The 18,285-nt window shown below is 41.7% G+C and overlaps 1 protein-coding gene across 2 annotated transcripts in view; it reads left to right on the forward strand.

Moving 5' to 3' along the window:
* The window catches only part of FANCI (Fanconi anemia complementation group I), a 97,186-nt gene that overhangs the window by 15,621 nt on the left and 63,280 nt on the right, over positions 1-18,285 (forward strand). For both annotated transcript variants that reach the window (XM_050191107.3, XM_055061425.2), the window contains 7 exons: positions 2,012-2,101; positions 2,165-2,301; positions 4,132-4,376; positions 5,495-5,696; positions 6,204-6,318; positions 7,323-7,445; positions 15,650-15,718. In XM_050191107.3, the coding sequence (XP_050047064.2) occupies positions 2,012-2,101; positions 2,165-2,301; positions 4,132-4,376; positions 5,495-5,696; positions 6,204-6,318; positions 7,323-7,445; positions 15,650-15,718 (981 nt within the window). The remainder of the gene's footprint in view (positions 1-2,011; positions 2,102-2,164; positions 2,302-4,131; positions 4,377-5,494; positions 5,697-6,203; positions 6,319-7,322; positions 7,446-15,649; positions 15,719-18,285) is intronic.

Below are 18,285 nucleotides of genomic sequence, written 5' to 3' on the forward strand. Positions count from 1 at the left end.
TCCAAATGATCAGAATCTCGCTCTATAGAAGGCAAGTAAATGCCAATAAATGGATAATGAAAACAACACTAAGTTTCATCTGGTGATTTTTTTTTTTCAAGAATAAATTTGCAGTTATTTAGGAGGAAAAAGGTTTGTTATTTACAGAGGAAATGAATGGCAAGCTTCCCTTTTTTGAATTTGCACTTAAATTGCAGCGCTAGTATGTTGATGAAAATGCCTTGATGCCATGAGGTAGCATACGAGGGTATGTCGTCCATTAGCATCCTCCCAAGTTTATGTGCCATGCGATGCCTGCAGTTGACTTACTATTTATTTATGTATTTATATTTTTACTTACTTACTTACTTTTATTACTTTACTTTACTACTTTCAAGGCCTGCAGGTGTTACAGAAAGGAGTGGGAGTAAAAAACAAAAACAAAATGCAGTAATAATGTTAACAAAGGGCATTCTCTACAGTGGTCTTGTGTTGGTGATTAGTGCAACTGATGCGGAATGGTGGTTCCAATCCACACTTGTCCTAGGGATTAAGACATCACTGAAAAGGCTTGTACAACACGTTGGCACCTTGGCTTTCATGCTTTGGTCAGTGCGGGACGAAATATAACATGGAAATATAAGTTGAGAGGATGTTCCACAGTCATGACTGAGTGGCACTGGTTAGCACTTCCAGGGTTTATCTTGTACGCAAACACCCAAGACAGTTGACAAGAGGACGACCACTGTGGTAACCTAACCCTTTGATATCTATGCTTGAATATACTTGTCTGGCCCCCAGTATGCACCCCTGGATGTGCCCAAGATAATTTGTGAACGTGAGACATTCGTAGACTGGTTCTGCTGCCTACTCGGAAGTTGCTTAAACTAAGATTTTATTGTAAGCTTCCTTTTTTTCCAGCAGCACGACACAGCTCATCGATGGTCGGTATTGCTGGTGTCCCTCATTTTTCAACATGAAGGACCAGAGCAAAAAGCTCATGTGTCTTTTTAATGATGCCGAAATTCAAGGGCTTTGAACGAAGCAGAAGATTAAGACATTCTCGTGAACTCTGATTCAGAGGATTTTGATGTTGATTACAAGGTGTCATCAAGGGACAATGGCAGCGACAAAGAGGCCATGTTGCCTGAAGAATGTTAATAATCCTAATTGAATAATCAACATAAGCCTTAGTTAGCACAGGCAGTAATAAGGAAAACATGCAGGTGCTTAGTGGTAGAACTAAGTGGCACTTATTTATTCTTATGGCTTGTCTTTTAATGCTTAGTTTTGTTTCCTCTTTGCGCAGGATAATGTTTCGGGCAGGCTAGATATTAGTAAGAGTCCACGTTGCAACTGGAGGAGCTTATTGAGAAAGAAAGCTGTTATTGGCTTGTGTATTTAGTAGCTTGAGTTTTATTTTTCTTGTGGCACACAGGCTGGTAGGATGGGCTGAATCTGCTTCTCTGGCTGCAAATAGTCTGATGCTGATACTTTTAACCACATCGTATGAATCCTTGCAGCACCTCTCGAAAATTTAGTAGGATAATTTCGGCTCTTTCTCTGGAACATTTGGCATCAGTGAACAGTCAACAACAAAAGGTTACAGACCATGGGATGTCGGAAAACGGTAAAATTTTTGAGCAGCCTTTAACAGTTCCCAGTAAAACGGTATATCACAATGTTGTTTTCATATAATGGTAGAGGGTAGAAATGAGAATACCAGGCTGTGTAGTGAGCCTGCGGAGATATTCAGCTTTTTCTCAGATCCCGAAGTCCGTCAAATTTTGTAGTTGTCTACATTCCAGAGAACCATGGCTGCATGCCTGTCTTGCTGGCACATTCCATCAGAACACTTGCGAAGACGCAGAAATGAGATAAAACAGTGGTGAGGACAGCATAACCTTACTCATAGTGGAATATGTGTCTTGCCTAAATTGAGACATCTTGACACTTTGTCACTGACAGTTCTTTGTCATGTGGTGCATCTTATTCCACTCCTTGATATATTCTGTTTTGTTTTCATGCATAGGTTAGGCAGATGAAAGCAGAGTTCATCTTTGGCCAGTTTACGCTTACACTTGCACTGGCACTTGCCAAAACACGACACTTCACGGAGCAGGTGAGGGAGGTTTTTGTTATAGTTTATAATTTGCTGTTGCTAATAATGATTATACCTGGCCAGGTACTCGATGTCCTGAAATCTGCGGCATCATTTCATGTTCAAAGGCAAGCCAAATATAGGGAGTATATGTGGATTCGAGAAATGATTCCTGTGCCAAAGGACATCAAGCAGGTGATTGCGAATATGATCCAGCACAGGTTGGTCTGTTTGGCTGTTTTGAATCTTGCTCTCTTTCTTCCAGTAACTTTTTTTAAAGAGAGTGCAAATTGCAGTTTTGAAGCACATCTTTATTGTTACCAAATCTCGGATTATAAGACCTGAGGCAATGCTAAAGTTTTGCTTGCTGTATTAAAAAATATTGACTTTTGAGGTAGCTTCTATATATTTTATTTTATGTGGTGTACAGAAAGAAAATGCTGCTGCTGCTGTTTGTTTTCTTTCACTTTTTTTTTTCCTGCACTTCAAACATTCATATTTTGCATTGACTATCATGACTTTTCACTCTGAAGGAGCAGTAAACTGAATTCAGTTTTGGATATGTGTTGTTGACCATGTTGTATAAGTCATTACTGCACCAGTGTGGGTCCAAAGCTGTAATTTGGTATATTGACGAAATGTAGAAAGGGAAGAGACAGCTTGTGACTGTACATTGCCCTCATGGTAAGTGAACAACACAAGTGTGACTGGTTCATACTTTCAAAAGTACACTTGTGTTACGTCGTATCTTCAATAAAGGCATCATTGTGTTGGATTTATATCTGTGATGTTTCAAAGAATACAAAAGCAAACAAGTACAATCCAGCATGTGTTCACCTTAGACTCTATCATGTTCCTGATGAAGCTGACTTATTGCAGAGCAATTGGTGATAAACAGTTGCTCTAAACATTTTATAAATTGTGGTTATTGTGTCGATGTTTAAGAAACAAACTTACATTGCCATTTTATTGCGATTTTCTTTTTCAGCACATTTTTGTTCAATTTTTCAATTTACCATATAGTGCAGTTAAATAGGTGCTATGCTCATGTAAAAGCCTGACCCCAACTTGGCAGCCCAAAATTCCAGGGGGAAAAAGTTACGAAAAAAAGATGGTCGCTGCAGCTTGTCTGCTGCTGATTCTGGGCGCACAGCATGCGGCGTCACCAAACATTGTTGTGAATAGCTTTAAGATCACTGGTGTATCAAATGCAATAGGTGGCACGGGAGCCAACTGTACTAATGAGTGTGCTACCAAACCAAGCCTTATCAATGGCAGTAGCAACAGTGGTGAGCACTATAGGGGCACTAGGCCCCTGATGTGCATGCATGAACAAATTAATGCGTTATAAAAACAATAGCGCTTACTCTTTTGGTACAAAGCTATCATGTCAATTACGCACAGCTAGAAAAATTGGACCAAAATGACCCGCCTCCAGGCCATACCACGTCAAGATAGAAAAAAAAAAAAAAAGTGGCCCTAACATGAGAGTATGTGGTATTGCAAAAGTACACTTTCTTTGAATACTTAGATCTACTGAATGAATCCCTTTGGACAGACAGATGTAGAGTAGCACAATGTTTAGCTTGAATTGTAGTTCTAATTTTACGGTAATTGTGCCAGTCAAGAGCAATGTATTGAGGTACATTGAGGTTAATCAAACTAGGCCATTGCAATAGATGATTCTTTTCTCATTTGTACTTCTTCGTCACTTTTAGATCATATTCTGAACATAGGTAGATCTGCCTTAACATGGTGGTCATATGGCCACTGTTGTTTTGTTGAGAAATTAAAAGCGAGCTAAAATGATTACAGAACATTTTTGTGATAACTATATAAAGGATGTTCAAAATTTAAATTTCGCTATAATACCTCAGTCATGCATGTATTTGCATGCATTAATGTATATGTTCACACTTCAGATAATTGAACACTTTAACTATTCCATCCAAATGTTTCTAGTGTTTTCTATAACTGCAGCTCAAAGTGTTATTGAACATAGTACTGCTGCTTATTGTTTTCTTTGGATTTTCCTCGTCCTATATATATAGCAAATGTGGCTGGGAAGAATCATCTCAAAGCCTTGTTGAGTTTGGTTTTTTGCTCATGGACATGTACAATCCACGTGCCGGATTTGGAAGAACAGGGCACAGCACTGCTTTTGACTGCTGCCAACTTGGACAAGCTATCATTCTTGACACATTCAAAGTTAATAGGGATGCCTGTGGCAACATTATGGACTTTGTTGTGGATCGCTTTCTGTCCAAGCCATCTGCACCAACAGATCATTATTTTGGTATGTCTAGACTAATCAGCTTTTTCTTTTGTTGCTTTATTGCGGCTGGTGATATTTTCTTTGGAACGTAAGAATTGTTCACAGTTTAAGTGGTGGTGTGGCCCGTCGGCAGCGTGGAGGTGCACTTTATGTAGTCGTGAGGGTTTGTATTTTATGCCGAGTACATAATGCACCGCAATTACCGGTGGTAAAAATGTTAGCGAAGGAAGGAATCGGACAGATGGAAAAGACCAGTGTTTTTCTGATCTCTTCTGCGACCATGTTTACCACAGGAAACTGTGCTGCGTTACTCGGTTAACCAGAAGCCTGCCTTTCAGCTTCATATATTAAAAACCTGTTTTATTAATTATAGCTGGGTAAGTGTTTGTGGTATTGGGCATTTCAAGAGTTGATGGCTCTTGGAGTACAGTTTTCTTTAATTTATAGAATCTCTGCTATTCATATTGGAAACTGTGTAGAGTATAGGTTCCCAAGCTTGGCTTCCAAGAACCCATGGGTTCTGCATTCATCATGTTTTGGTTCCGTGACCACCTAGATTGAAGATTGAAGCATTCCCCTCTCTCTTTCCCTTGCTTTTTTGGCACACTTCTAACTTCGGCATTGTGATAGACACAGCTTTCATAATTTGAAGTCAGCACTGTTTCTCCTCTGTGCTTTTCCTAAAGCCATATGTGTGCTGCGCGAAACAGTGCCATGAACTAATTACCAACTCACCCACGCTTCCACTCTTAGACACTACTTTTTTTGGCTGTAACATGTGTCTTTGAGCAGGCTTTCACAGGCTAACCAAATGAGTTCTGCAGATAAAAGCGAAAGTTGGTATCTACTCATTTGAGAGCAGCATGAATATATAAATGAATATAAAAAGGAAACCCATGCAGGTTCCTAGGAGTGAAAAAACATGCATTCGAAGAAAAATTTGCTCTTGTCTGAGGATTGAGCTAGGCTCCAGAAAAGTGGTGGTCCTGGGAGCAATCATTAAACCAGGGCAAATATTTTCTCAACTGTAAAGCTTCCCTTTCACAGCATAAACAGCATGTTATGTCTGCAACTCACACACTGTCTGATCAACTAGCCTAACTTTCTGCATTAGCTCAGAGCCTTTTACATTCTTTCAGAGCTTCTGGCACAAATGATTCAGACATCACCCCAGCTCCTAGTTCAGTGCCAGTCACAGATGCAGAAGTTGCTGGGCCACCTGCCTAACATGCCCTGCCAAAGCACAGTAAAGCTTCTGCGTGCCTCAACACCACTCATCAAGGCATCTGCAACGCTTCGTGACTGGCTCATGATCATGCTACGCAAACTGCTTTTTTACCGGTGAGTGTAAGTCTTGTTTTTTGAATTACACCTGGCCTCGGGTTTCCTTGCATGCATGAAAACGTGCTAAAAAATGGATAGAGGAATTTTTAGGTTTGTCAAAAATATCTTGCTGCTGGCAGTTAAGGCAGAGTTCTGATAAGCTTGTTAAAATGACCTAAAGCACTTTAGCATATGTAAAGTAGAATACTGTCAGTCTGCATATTTTGTTTTAATTGCATTATTTCCAATGTACATTGTTTTTCATCAATTTTCAATTGACAATGTCTTTAACACAATGCTGTTATAATTGTGGCGTTGATTCAGTCTGTTTTTGTGTACTTTGTTGTAGCTTATAATTCACGGAAGAGATAAACCGTGCAATTAAATCTTCTTTTTTTTTTCACATCTTTAAAGGAATTGCTAGCCATCGTTTGTCTAGCCCTGACTTGCCATTCATACACCATGTTATGTCAGCTTACTATGTTTGTTTGTACAGTGCATGTTTTATGCCTCTTATTCATTTAGTGAGTTGGAATGCCGGAAGGTGGCAGTGTCTGGTATCCTTGTCCTGCTTCGTAACCTCAAGCCTCCAGGTCCTGTTGGTGGCTTTGGTCGGGAGGTTGACTTTACCTTAAGTCAGGTACGAATTAACTTAAGGGTTATGTTTCAAATTGAGAAATTAGCATGTTTAAGTTCCATTGTTGTGCAGCATATGAACACAGCACTTAATGTACGTTATTTTTAGCGGTGCGAGAAGCAGACACCTCACAGGAAACACTAAACACACAAGAACGTTCTTTTTGTTGTTGTTTTTTGTGTGGTTTCTGTTTTCACGCTGTTAAAAATAATTTATAGTAAACCACACCAACTGTGACAACTCCTTTTGAAAGCACTTGAATCATGTACAGCTCCAAGAGTCTCAAGTAGTGTTTAAATGTGTATGGCACAGTGTATCAAACTGAAGCATTTTTTCATTCCTGTTCAACGAAAATGGCTCAGTTCCGATTCAGCTCCGAAGAGTGGGGGCCAAGGGAAAGAAGTCCTAATCTGTTGGTGTTCTTTTACATAGGCTCAGAATAACTATGGGGAGGGGGGGGGGGGGGGACGTGGGCTGTTTTACAGTTACAGGCCACAAGTAGTTAAAAAAAAAATATCACATTGTGGTAGTGCACCTCCAAAGCAACAGGTCATTTTTATTGTACCTAATGCAATTTGCTTCCCAGTGTGATCAAAAACAACCACCTGACTAGGAGGCACTTCATTTCAGCGATGGCAGCAAATAATGGCAGAATGTTAAATGCCATCTCATCAAAGTAGCTTTCTTGTTTTATATTGCAAAATTTTTTTTTTTGATTATGCATAAAATGAAGTCATTTTTGTTTGTTTTCAACTTTCATTTTACTTGTGGCTGAAAATCAGAAAGTATGATGTTGCACTACAATGATGTTGCACATAATCACTGTGGACAAGAAGTATCTTTGAGATGGGTGCTCTGCAATCACTTTAATTATAGTCCTTCACATGTATTTTAGCTTATTCAATGTAGGAAAGACTGGAATATGCTTCCACTTTTGTAAAGGGATTAATGTGTTATTTTTTTCCTTTGAACATGTCACTTTAATGATGAGAATGCCTGTTGTGAAGCTTTCTGTGCAAGTGCCTCACCCAAGTGATGCCGGCTCACACCAGTCGGTATGCATGGAGCTGCTTGGTCTTCTCAATAAGAGCCTCACACAGCAGGGCTCCTTACGTCAGCTGCTGTACCAGGTGTGTACGTGCGGCACTGCACATAAAACCAAGCGTTCATTGTAAGTGTATGTCAGTGTGTGATAATCGCTTTTGGGGGCTACAGTACTTTAGTTTGAAATGAAGCTAACCAAGGTGTTATTGTTGAAAAGGAATGCTAAAATATTGTGTGGCTTGTGTACCACTCAGGGTCTTTCGTTAGAGGGGTATTACATTATTTAGCGGTTTGTGCATGTGTGCTCTGAAAATTTCTATGAGGTTCTTGTGTTTGTATCATGAAGAATATACCCTGAATAGACAAAACACTTGATACCAAATACAAAAATGTTTATAAATTCAATATATACAGTAGACTCCCTTTAAGACGAACTTAAAGGGACCATGAAAATTTTTTCATCTTAACAGAAGTTCGTCTTATCAGAAGAATAATTGGCAACAACCAGGTGCGTCCAAATATCTTACTTCATAACGGTAAATGAAGTAGACTTAAAACAGGAGGAAAATGGCATAAAAATCATTTGTCGTATTTATTCGAATTTAGGCCGATAGTTTTTTTCAAATAATCGTATTCCAAACTCTATGGTCGGCTTAGATATGAGGATTTTATAAAACTCACCAGTTTTTCATTGAAACTGCTAAATATGGTGCATAGCTAGTGCCATCTAGAAAAGTCAGTATCGCAGTCGCTACTAGCCATGCCAGTAGCCAATCATACACAAGCGAGGTCACCATTTTGACCTGTGTCGTGTCGGCCGTATTGGTGTGCAACGTGGTGTTATCGTGATGGCGCCAAGCAGGAGATGCCACTACAGTGCTGCTTTCAAAGAAAAGTTGTGATAGCCGCAGAGGCATCGTCAAACCTTCAAGCCGGGCGGGACTTCGGCGTTGACGAGAAAAACGTCCATCGTTGGAGGGGACAATGACAGCAGCTTTTTGCGTGCGCCGCAACGAGGATGGCATTTAGCGGACCAAAGAAAGGCCATCACCACGAAGTGGAAACAGTTTTGGCCAACTTTGTTCGGACGCAGAGAGCAGCTTCCCTTCCAGTGACAACAGAAGTGCTCCAAGCGAAAGCTAGGGAACTTTCGAGGGAGCGAGGCCTAACGCCAAAGAATTTCAAAGCCAGCCAGGGCTGGCTTCAGAAATTCATGAAGCGCTTCAGCTTCAGCCCCCGACGTCGCACTTCAATCACCCAGAAGCTGCCAAGGGATTTCGAAGAAAAGCTGATAGCTTTCCAGCGCTACGTGCCGCGAAAGAGAAGCGGCAGGCTACAACCTTGGGCAAATCGGCAACGCCGACCAGATGGCTGTGTATTTTGATATAGTGCACTGTTTGAAGGTGACAGTGACAAGGAACACAGTGATGAGTCTAGCAGCGACGACGACGTTGAATTAGCTCTGCACGTTCAGTTTCAATAAATGCTCTTTGCATTTTGTGAACGCTGTCCTCGCTTTTTTTGTTCGGCCTACATTCGAGGTGATATATATATTTTTTGTTGGCTTCGGACTTTAGGGGGTCAGCTTAGAATCGAGGTTAGCCTAGATTTGAGTAAATACGAAATTGAGCTGAGCTTAACAGAAAACTGTTTTCAAGTGCTGCTCTTGCTTGGTTTCATCCAGTCCGTGATGGATGTTTGGTGCTTCTGTGCAAATCGGTGAGCAGCCACAAACGATGTCATTTCATCTAACGACCTTAAAAATCCTTCTATGCCTTTGTGCTGCTGAAAAAAGTTCACTAGGGAGTTAAAGCAGGCATCTGTCGCCTCTCAGGTCATCGCTGCAGGCTACGAGCTAGTGAAAATATGAAGGAGCATGCTGAGCTTGCGGCAAAGCAACGCAACCTAGAGGAAAGTTTAGGTGACGTTGAGCAAAGTGGGGAAGGAGAAACAAGGCGAAGCATCACGGAGGAGGAAGGTAGGTGGAGGAACGCAGGCTTGACCTCCTCTGGCAGTTGCTACAGGTTTCGTTTGCGATACAGACGTACCGGAATCCTCTCGTGATAACATCATCCTTGTGTACTGTACCCTGTATGTGCGAGTGAGAGTGTGCAACGGTGAGCCAATGATGGCGGCCTAATCTTGTGTGCGCAAAGAAGGAAGGGGGGGGGGGCAGCGCGCCGTCTTCCGTCGCGTGCTGCTTGAACGCAGTCTGCTTTCGGGGCTCGATTTAGGTGGGCAAATGGCTTGTACCTTTGTGTGTGCTGTGTTCTTGCCCCTCCGTTTGCGTTGGAGCGATAGACAGCGTGAAGGTCACTTCGCTCGCTTCTGCGTCCGCGATTCTTCACGTCAGCGTTTTGACAGCAAGTGTCCGCGGTCATAGATTGTGAAGTGTTCATGTTTGCCTGTGCGCGCTGACACCATGCTTGTTAACGTAGTTAGTAAGTGAATGTTTACAAGGGGGCATTCTACTCCGGCTGCTGCTGCGTATGGCGCAGCTGCGCGCGAGCCCTCTTGAATATGATCTGCGATGCGGATAGTCTAGGCTCACCGAGGGCCGACAGCTTCGTATGCGCTATAGCACCCATACGCTTCCACATCAGCCGCGTTCACGAAGTGAAACGTCACTGTCTCTTTTTGCTTCCTCCTCTTGTTTTCGCCTCTGTCCGTGGGCAATGTACGCCGCAAGCCTTCAGTGGGTTGTCTTGATGTGCACGCCCTCGGGTGCGGCGCATCGAGGCACCCTAGCCTCCAGATCGGTAGCGGTGGCAGTCACTCTGAATGTTCGTCTTAATCGAAGAGCACGTCTGAGGCGTTTCGTCTTCCACGTTTCTTTTTTTTTTGCCATTGAGTCTATGGAAATCCAAACAAACGTTTCCATGTTGTTTGTTATATGTGAATTCAGCTTAACAGAGTTCGTCTTAATGAAAGCTCACTGTATTCGATATCTGTTGCTTTGACCTTGCTTATTGAAAGTACTCTTTACAGTCATTTTTATTGTGGCCTGTCTATTGCATTGATAAATTGCATATGGAAAGTTGTAAAAGTTTTTCTCCTAGATCCCACATGAGTGCGAGGCAAAAAGTTTTCCTCCTAGCATCCCACATGAGTGTGAGGCACCTTGTGCAGCATTAATTTTCAATGCATCGACATCTTTGACTTTCCCGTGCATGTTCAGGGTGTCTACCAACCGGAAAAACCGGGAATTCTCAGGGATTTTCGATAGTCTGGAAAAACTCGGGGAAAACTAAGAGAATTTGTGCTTCAATCAGGCAAAATTACTGTCATTTTATTGAAAGGGAACGGAAGGCGCCCTACTGCTGGCTCGAGTAAAAAAGAGGAATCGTAACCAATTCTCTTTCACGCCGTGTCGTCGGCTGGAGGAATTGCCAGTGTACAGTCAACAGCCGATCTTCCGGACGGCCGATTTTTGTGAAATGTCCGATAATGCAGCCGGCTTCGCGGCACCACCAAGCTTCTGTAATACTCGTGATTGGCTTCGAAGCTTAGAAAGCATGGTGCGTTGCATAATGCCGGCTCTCGAAAGGCTGTTTCGCCTCGGCATAGCGATGTTACGCGGTGAAGCGTACATGAAGTAGTGCGGTGAAGCTTAACAAGCATGGGAAGGGGTAATTGTCATGGGACACAGTAGTACGTATTCCGTAATTATACACGCATGCACCTGCCGTCTCCTGTCACAGTACGAGCACCGATATGCCTAATAAAAGTACTGGCTCAGTACACTTATTGTACACTCAGTACAATAAATGTTCAGAGCCTTTTCGGACGTGCCTGTGAGGATTTGAGCCCCCAAAAGCAGTTAAAGACATGCATTCATTTTTTTGGACTGCCTGATTTGATTTTTTGGATGTTGTGGCCCTGAGGGAGTACGAAGAATCGGACGTTGACTGTACAACTGACCAAGAGGATGCTTCAAATGATCTGTGTGGTGAACGTGCGGTGGAACGAGGACAAGAACGGAAATAATCGTCGGATTTGAGGAATGATCGAGAAAGGAACTGTGCCACCTCTTCTTTGAAAGAGCTTGAGCTCAAAAAGCAAAGTTTTGGCTGACGCAAAAATGCAGGTGACCCTCATCCAAACCAAAATAAACTTCGAAAGTAGTGAAACACAAAACGGAGGCATTGTGCGGGGCTAAGAGTATGTGAGGAGAGTTGAGGTCGACTTTCCAACTACTGAGAAAATCTCACTTGTGACAAAGTTCGGGCCTAATACCAATGATCTTGCTATCACTTGATAAAAATAGCCCATTTTCAAAAATATTTGCTTCTGTATGCATCTCTTTTTATTCGTATTTGAAAATGTTCTACTCGATTTACAATGGGCTTGATCATTTTTCTTTTTGGAATATATTTTATTTGCTGTGCATTTTACTGTCCCCTATCTTCAGTTTTCTATTTTGAATAAAATAAACACTACTCTTTACTATTCAAGCTGGATTGTTTTTTTTTTCTTCTTTTTAATGCTTACTTGAGAGTGACAGCATCGGGCGACATGGTATCAGCCTGTCTTGACATAAAATAATGTTCTGGGTCGCTCAGGAAAAACCTGTAAAACTGAGGGAATTTGAAGATGTCAACTTTGTAGACACCCTGATGTCTGTAAAGCCCTTGACTATTAATGTAATATACCCATTGCAGTATAATGATGCCACATATGACAACACATCACTTTTAACAAGACGTCTTTTAGCTATATAGAAAATAAGCCAAATACAAAGTGTTCCTGGAAACTGAAAATTTTTCAGTTACGCAACGAAGAATTCAATTCAGTTGAAATCTGTTTATTCATTCTTGATGGGACTAACAGAATTGACCCACTTACCCGATGGGCCAAATTAAAAGAAGGAGCAGAAAAAAAAGTCTTAACACCATTGCTTCATTTAATTTGCAGCCTCTCGCCCCTTTAGACTTATATCCATTGGACTTCGGTTTTTTCCCCATGCTGATCCACTCTCAAAGCTCAAAAGTGACATATTTGAAATCACTGGCATCATTATATAATAACTGCTATCAAAGGTGGCTCATATTCCAAATCAAAAGTTCAGAAACTGTTTTGGTTAGTGGCAGAACTGTCAGATTTGGTGTGTGGCATCTAGGGAAAGAAAATATATATAATTTCAGTGTAATTTCAAACAATTTGTATTTTCAAAGTTTGCCAACTTATCAAACAGACCTGTATAGTTGTGCCGCTATTTCTTTACATGTGCTACAGTGATCACGTTCTGACGTTTTAGATGGTGTACTCGAGAATAATTGAGCATAAATTAAAGTAAGATAGTGGAATTTGCTAAGCAAACAACATTTTATCTCGAACTTTAACGACTTCTCAAAGCATGTAGCTGTTTGAGTAACTTTCTGTCATTCAAGCAACTGACAAGTTTCATACTGTCCAGAATACTGTATTCAGCATATATGCACTGATAGGAAGATATCCAGTTGTGAGACTACTGGTATTTTGGACCTCTTCTTCCTTGCTTTTAATAACTTCTGGGATGCAGCTTCCGCATTTTAGAGTCACCACTGCACAGATGCCCGTGAGTGCAATACTAAACCACCTTAAAAGTGTACTTTGTTAATACTTGCAGAAGTTGGAGAAATAAATGCAGCCTGTACAATTGATTTGTGCAAAGTTTAATGAATTATATGTGAAATTTCTTATGAATGCTTTTCTCTCACTTATTTATAATTTATTCATGGTACCCTTAAAGGCCCTCAACTTAGGGTATTACAAAAAAGTTGCAGTTTCGCCCAAAAGGCAAAGCAATGTTGATTGCGATAGCAAATTGTTAGACAGCTCTACGAAGTAAAATTAGTTGTTGTACCAGCTGCATAAACTGCTGTAAGCATTTGCTTCCTAACTAAATAAGCATGCTGACATGCGTGCAGAGGCAAGCACTAACACATCTCACTCAACGACCGAGAAAAAAATAACAGGTTTCGTACGCTTTCTTAAAATCCTTGAAAACCCATTATTTTAGATAAAAAGATTCAAGGGCCCTCTAAACTCTTTGAAAAGTAATGTGCTCCTTGAATTCCTTGAGAACTGGGGTTAGGGCGACTTTTGAACATTCATATGGTATCTTCGACTGTGCATCCATCCCCCGAAGAAGAGTTGGGCAGATCCGGCGTTCCACACTCAGAGGTAGAGGACAAGTGCGCAAGCCAACGTGTCACTCACTCTTGGAGGAGGAAATGGCAAATGCATAACAACAGGAATACTGCCAATGTCCGATGTTTCGCCTATCCAAAGCTCCCGGCGCTGCTGCGAAAACCGGCGGACGCACCAGTAGGCCGAGCGTTCGTCAAGACCGGTTGCCCAGGCTACGGTAGACTGTCGCCAACAACGGTGACACTGCTGTGATGACATTGCGGGAAACGCTTCAGTCTTGATGACTGCTCTGACGACAGGGCACCTCAGAGGGCTCGAAGATGAAGGAGAGCGATGGAAAAGAACCAGCCGAATGCAAGGCGTGCACCCTCTTTCAACCAGCCGAAGACAACACCGCCCGCGATTGCGGTCTGGAGCGCTCCAAAACAGCCAGCCAAAGATGCCTGTAGTAACAAACTCTTCATAAGCCTGCTCCTTGCCATGGATACTATCTATCAGGAAACAATCCTAGATATTTTTTCTTTAGAGTGTTGCTATATGATTGCAATGTGGTGTGTTTACAGCCACCAACAACAGGCATGTTTAAATCGCCATTGCCATCATGGAGCTAGACGGCCAGATCAAGCGACCAAGTCGTGTCACCATTTTGTTTTGCTAGTTAGTTCATACCTCAGCCATCGTGGCTCCATTTCTGAGCTCCAGACTCTAGAAACGCCTGGTGGAAAGTAAGTTTCAGCCATTGGGCATTAATACAATGAGTATCTTTTTCTGAAGCCGGACACTATATTAACCGTAGCAAGGTAGACATTTGGGCAAGTTGGTAAGGTTCCATGGTTAAGTAAGGGAGTGCAATCAACACATACAAAGCCAAAGAAAAGGACAACACAAATGCTTACTTGCATCTAACAGTTTATTGACGGAAAAACGCATATAAATTAAAAGAGAACTAACTAAGCAATCGCCAAGCTTAACAAAGCCTGCTTTTTACATGCGAGTATTGGAAAATAATCAAGCCCAATGAAAATTAAAGAGGACACATGGCGCAGGCGGTGAAATGTTAAAAGTGATAACCATATCGCAAATGCAAGCCTCATCCTGTCCCTAGAAAATTAATCTCTTTCCAAATTGTTCCTCACTCTACCAACTGAGCTAACTAGGAGCTCAGTTGGTAGAGCGACCGCCCTGGAAAGATGTTGGCCCTGGGTTCGAGCCTTGGACCAGGACAAATTTTTTTTTTCAACTGTGAGGTTTTCTTTCTGTGAAACCTGTATGCGTTTCCTTTGTAGCTTCTTGCTACAATTCGGGTGGGTGGCAATTTTTCCCTTTCATGTACTTTCCTCCACCTTGCAAGCTTCCACAGAACTGATTTGTCATTAAACTTTAGCTGCGATTAAATGCTCGTGTTCTCCTTTTCTTCGGCTTTGTATGTGTTGATTGCACTCCCCTAGTTCATTATGGACTATATTAACCATCATGCCAGAATGTGATTGACATCATTGTAATGGGAAGGTAACTTCTAAAAGCCACCTGAATAGCTTGAAGCATGTGTCCAACCTGGAAGCTGCTTAGCTGCAAGAAATCAGCCAAGAAGGGGATTTCATTGCTTTTCAGTGTATGTGAACGAATAAGGTATATTTCCCCCTCCTTGAATTGTGGCTTTTGCATTGTTGAAATCCTTGAATTTTGAATCAGATGTTCTGTATGAACCCTAGGATAATCTAGTTTCAAAAGGAAGAAAATATAAAAGGAGTCTATCAGCATAAACACATCAGTGGCGGTAAAAAAAGAATTGAACATAAAACAGCTGCTAAGGCATAAATTACAAATAACAGGTCATATGAATAGTGAACGAACAGTGCTTGAGCAAGCAATTGAAAATTTCTATCTTGAACTAAACTAACAAAATAAATTACCGAGATCACCAAGAATCTGGTAGTAGCACTGAAGCTGATACTAGATTATGTAATCTTGGATGCAAGAGAAGTGGAGCGTGGGAAGGATTGGGGCACCAGTCCTCACGCTGACACACGCGGTTCTAGCCTGAGGTTCAGCATCTTGCTTGAGCTCAGACAAGGCATTTGGAGGACCACATGTGTGGATTTTCCATGTTGTCTATTTGCCATACATGCTTCTGCTCACCAAGACATTCCTCTTTCAGGGGTTTCCTGAGGTCATAGATCAAAACAGCAACCTGACTGAAGCTGTGTTGGAGTTGCTGCTCTTGCAAGTAAGAGGAGCATTTTAGCAACTAGGTTTTTTTAGTTTCTCAAGGTCATTTATTTATGTCTAGTAAAATGCATATTTGAACTCACATGAAAAAATATTCTGTCATTTCTCTGATGGACACTCACTAACCTGCCAAGTAGTCAGCACTGACTTTGGGTAGCTTTTGTTGCAGTAATAGAAAAGACATAAAATTTCAATTTTTCTTTTCTTTTTCTTATTTCTACCCCCCTATCTCAATATGAATTTGCTACTCTTGATACTTGCGCTCTGTTGTGACAGCAAAAAAATACATGGTAAAATCAGCTTTAAAAAATTGCTTTTATAATTACTTAATATATGGCACTAAGCATTACTTGTTGGTCACTTCTTGTGGAGCTTTCTCAGCTGCATCTACTGTCATTTGACAATGGATGCCAGTTACATTTTGCAGCCTGTAGTTGAGAAAGAGAGAAGCTCTTTAATGAAAACTGGAGAGGTTGTCTTGGCAGCATGCCTAGGATGATACTCCAGGTGAATGCAATGATAAATGAGATGGTACACACAGGTCATTCTCGTTGAGACATTAATGGAGTCATCATGGCAGTATGACAAAATGTATTATGATGTTGCTAAACTGAAGCAGACAGCATAAAAAAATTGAAGGAGCCACACAGGTCTCCTCTCACTAAGTTTTCATCACTGTTCGATGATGTTTCACTAACTAGATTACTACATGCATTTCTTGACTGTTCTCTGTTAATTCTGGCATTCTGATTTTCTTCACTAAAGCAAGAGTCATGATAAGTGTCAAGTTGTAAAGCTGTGCAGCCTGCATTTTTTGTTTGCTTAAAATCTCTAAGCATGAAATCAGTCAGCTACTTACCTCAAAACGGGATTACCTATGTCAAAAATCTGAAGAAACACCTAGTGTCTATGCATGTAATGTGGGTGTGAGTACAGACACAGTTGCACTTGAACATGGAAGTGCAAACCTGGAACACACAAGTGGAAACACATGCAATCAAAAGTATGATAAACACTGTGTGGAAGTACGGTTGAGCATGTTTTCACACTTTTGTTGTGTAGCTGAGTTTACATTAACTTAGGGTTATAATGAATATGACTGTGCATCAGGTAGTGCTGTAGGTCTGCCACTTTGCTTTAGCGGTGTAACAGCAGTATATATATGTTGTAAGCTCCTTAGCATGGAAGCTTGGGCTTGTTGGTGATTCATTGGAAAAAGGACAGCGAAAAAAAAAAAGAAACAAGGGACACGAGAGAGCGACACGCACACAGTGCTGTGCGCGTGTCGCTCTCTCGTGTCCTTGTCTTTTTCGTGCTGTTCTTTTGGTTGGGCTGTATATACCACGTTGGGCTGTGTGTACAAAAGAGCTGGGGTTGGTCCTCTCTACCCCCTCTCTTTTTTCTATTTCTCTCTTTTTTTTTTTCTCTCTTTTTCTCCCACCACCCATTACTTTTTGCCAGGTATATATATATATTTTCTCTGGCTAGGGTGCTTTAAAGCAACCTGCCTGTTACAAAGGAATTAGCCACAATTCATCATCATCATCATGGAACGTGGGAGTGGCAGTGCAGCGACCCAAGTTAATCATCGTCGTCTTCAGCCTGGTCACGCCCACTGCAGGGCAAAGGCCTCTCCCATGCTTCTCCAACTACCCCGGTCATGTACTAATTGTGGCCATGTTGTTCCTGCAAACTTCTTAATCTCATCCGCCCACATAACTTTCTGCCGCCCCCTGTCGCGCTTCCCTTCCCTTGGAATCCAGTCCGTAACCCTTAATGACCACTGTTTATCTTCCCTCCTCATTACATGTCCTGCCCATGCCCATTTCTTTTTCTTGATTTCAACTAAGATGTCATTAACTTGAGTTTGTTCCCTCACCCAATCTGCTCTTTTCTTATCCCTTAATGTTACACCTATCATTCTTTCAATAGCTCGTTGCGTCGTCCTCAACTTAAGTAGAACCCTTTTCGTAAGCCTCCAGGTTTCTGCCCCGTACGTGAGTACTGGTAAGACACAGCTGTTATACAGTTTTCTCTTGAGAAATAACGGCAACCTGCTGTTCATGATCTGAGAATGCCTGTCAAACGCACCCAAGCCCATTCCTATTCTTCTGACTATTTCAGTCTCATGATCCGGATCCACGGTCACTACCTGCCCTAAGTAGATGTATTCCCTTACACTTCCAGTGCCTCGCTACCTATCGTAAACTGCTGTTCTCTTCCGAGACTGTTAAACATTACTTTAGTTTTCTGTAGATTAATTTTCAGACCCACCCTTCTGCTTTGCCTCTCCAGGTCAGTGAGCATGCATTGCAATTGGTCTCCTGAGTTACTAAGCAAGGCAATATCATCAGCGAATCGCAAGTTGCTAAGGTATTCTCCATCAACTTTTATCCCTAATTCTTCCCACTCCAGGTCTCTGAATACCTCCTGTAAACATGCTGTGAATAGCATTGGAGATATCGTATCTCCCTGTCTGACGCCTTTCTTTATTGGGATTTCGTTGCTTTCTTTATGGAGGACTACGGTGGCTGTGGAGCCGCTATAGATATCTTTCAGTATTTT

Source organism: Dermacentor andersoni, chromosome 1, assembly GCF_023375885.2.
Source record: "Dermacentor andersoni chromosome 1, qqDerAnde1_hic_scaffold, whole genome shotgun sequence".
NCBI lineage: Eukaryota > Metazoa > Arthropoda > Arachnida > Ixodida > Ixodidae > Dermacentor > Dermacentor andersoni.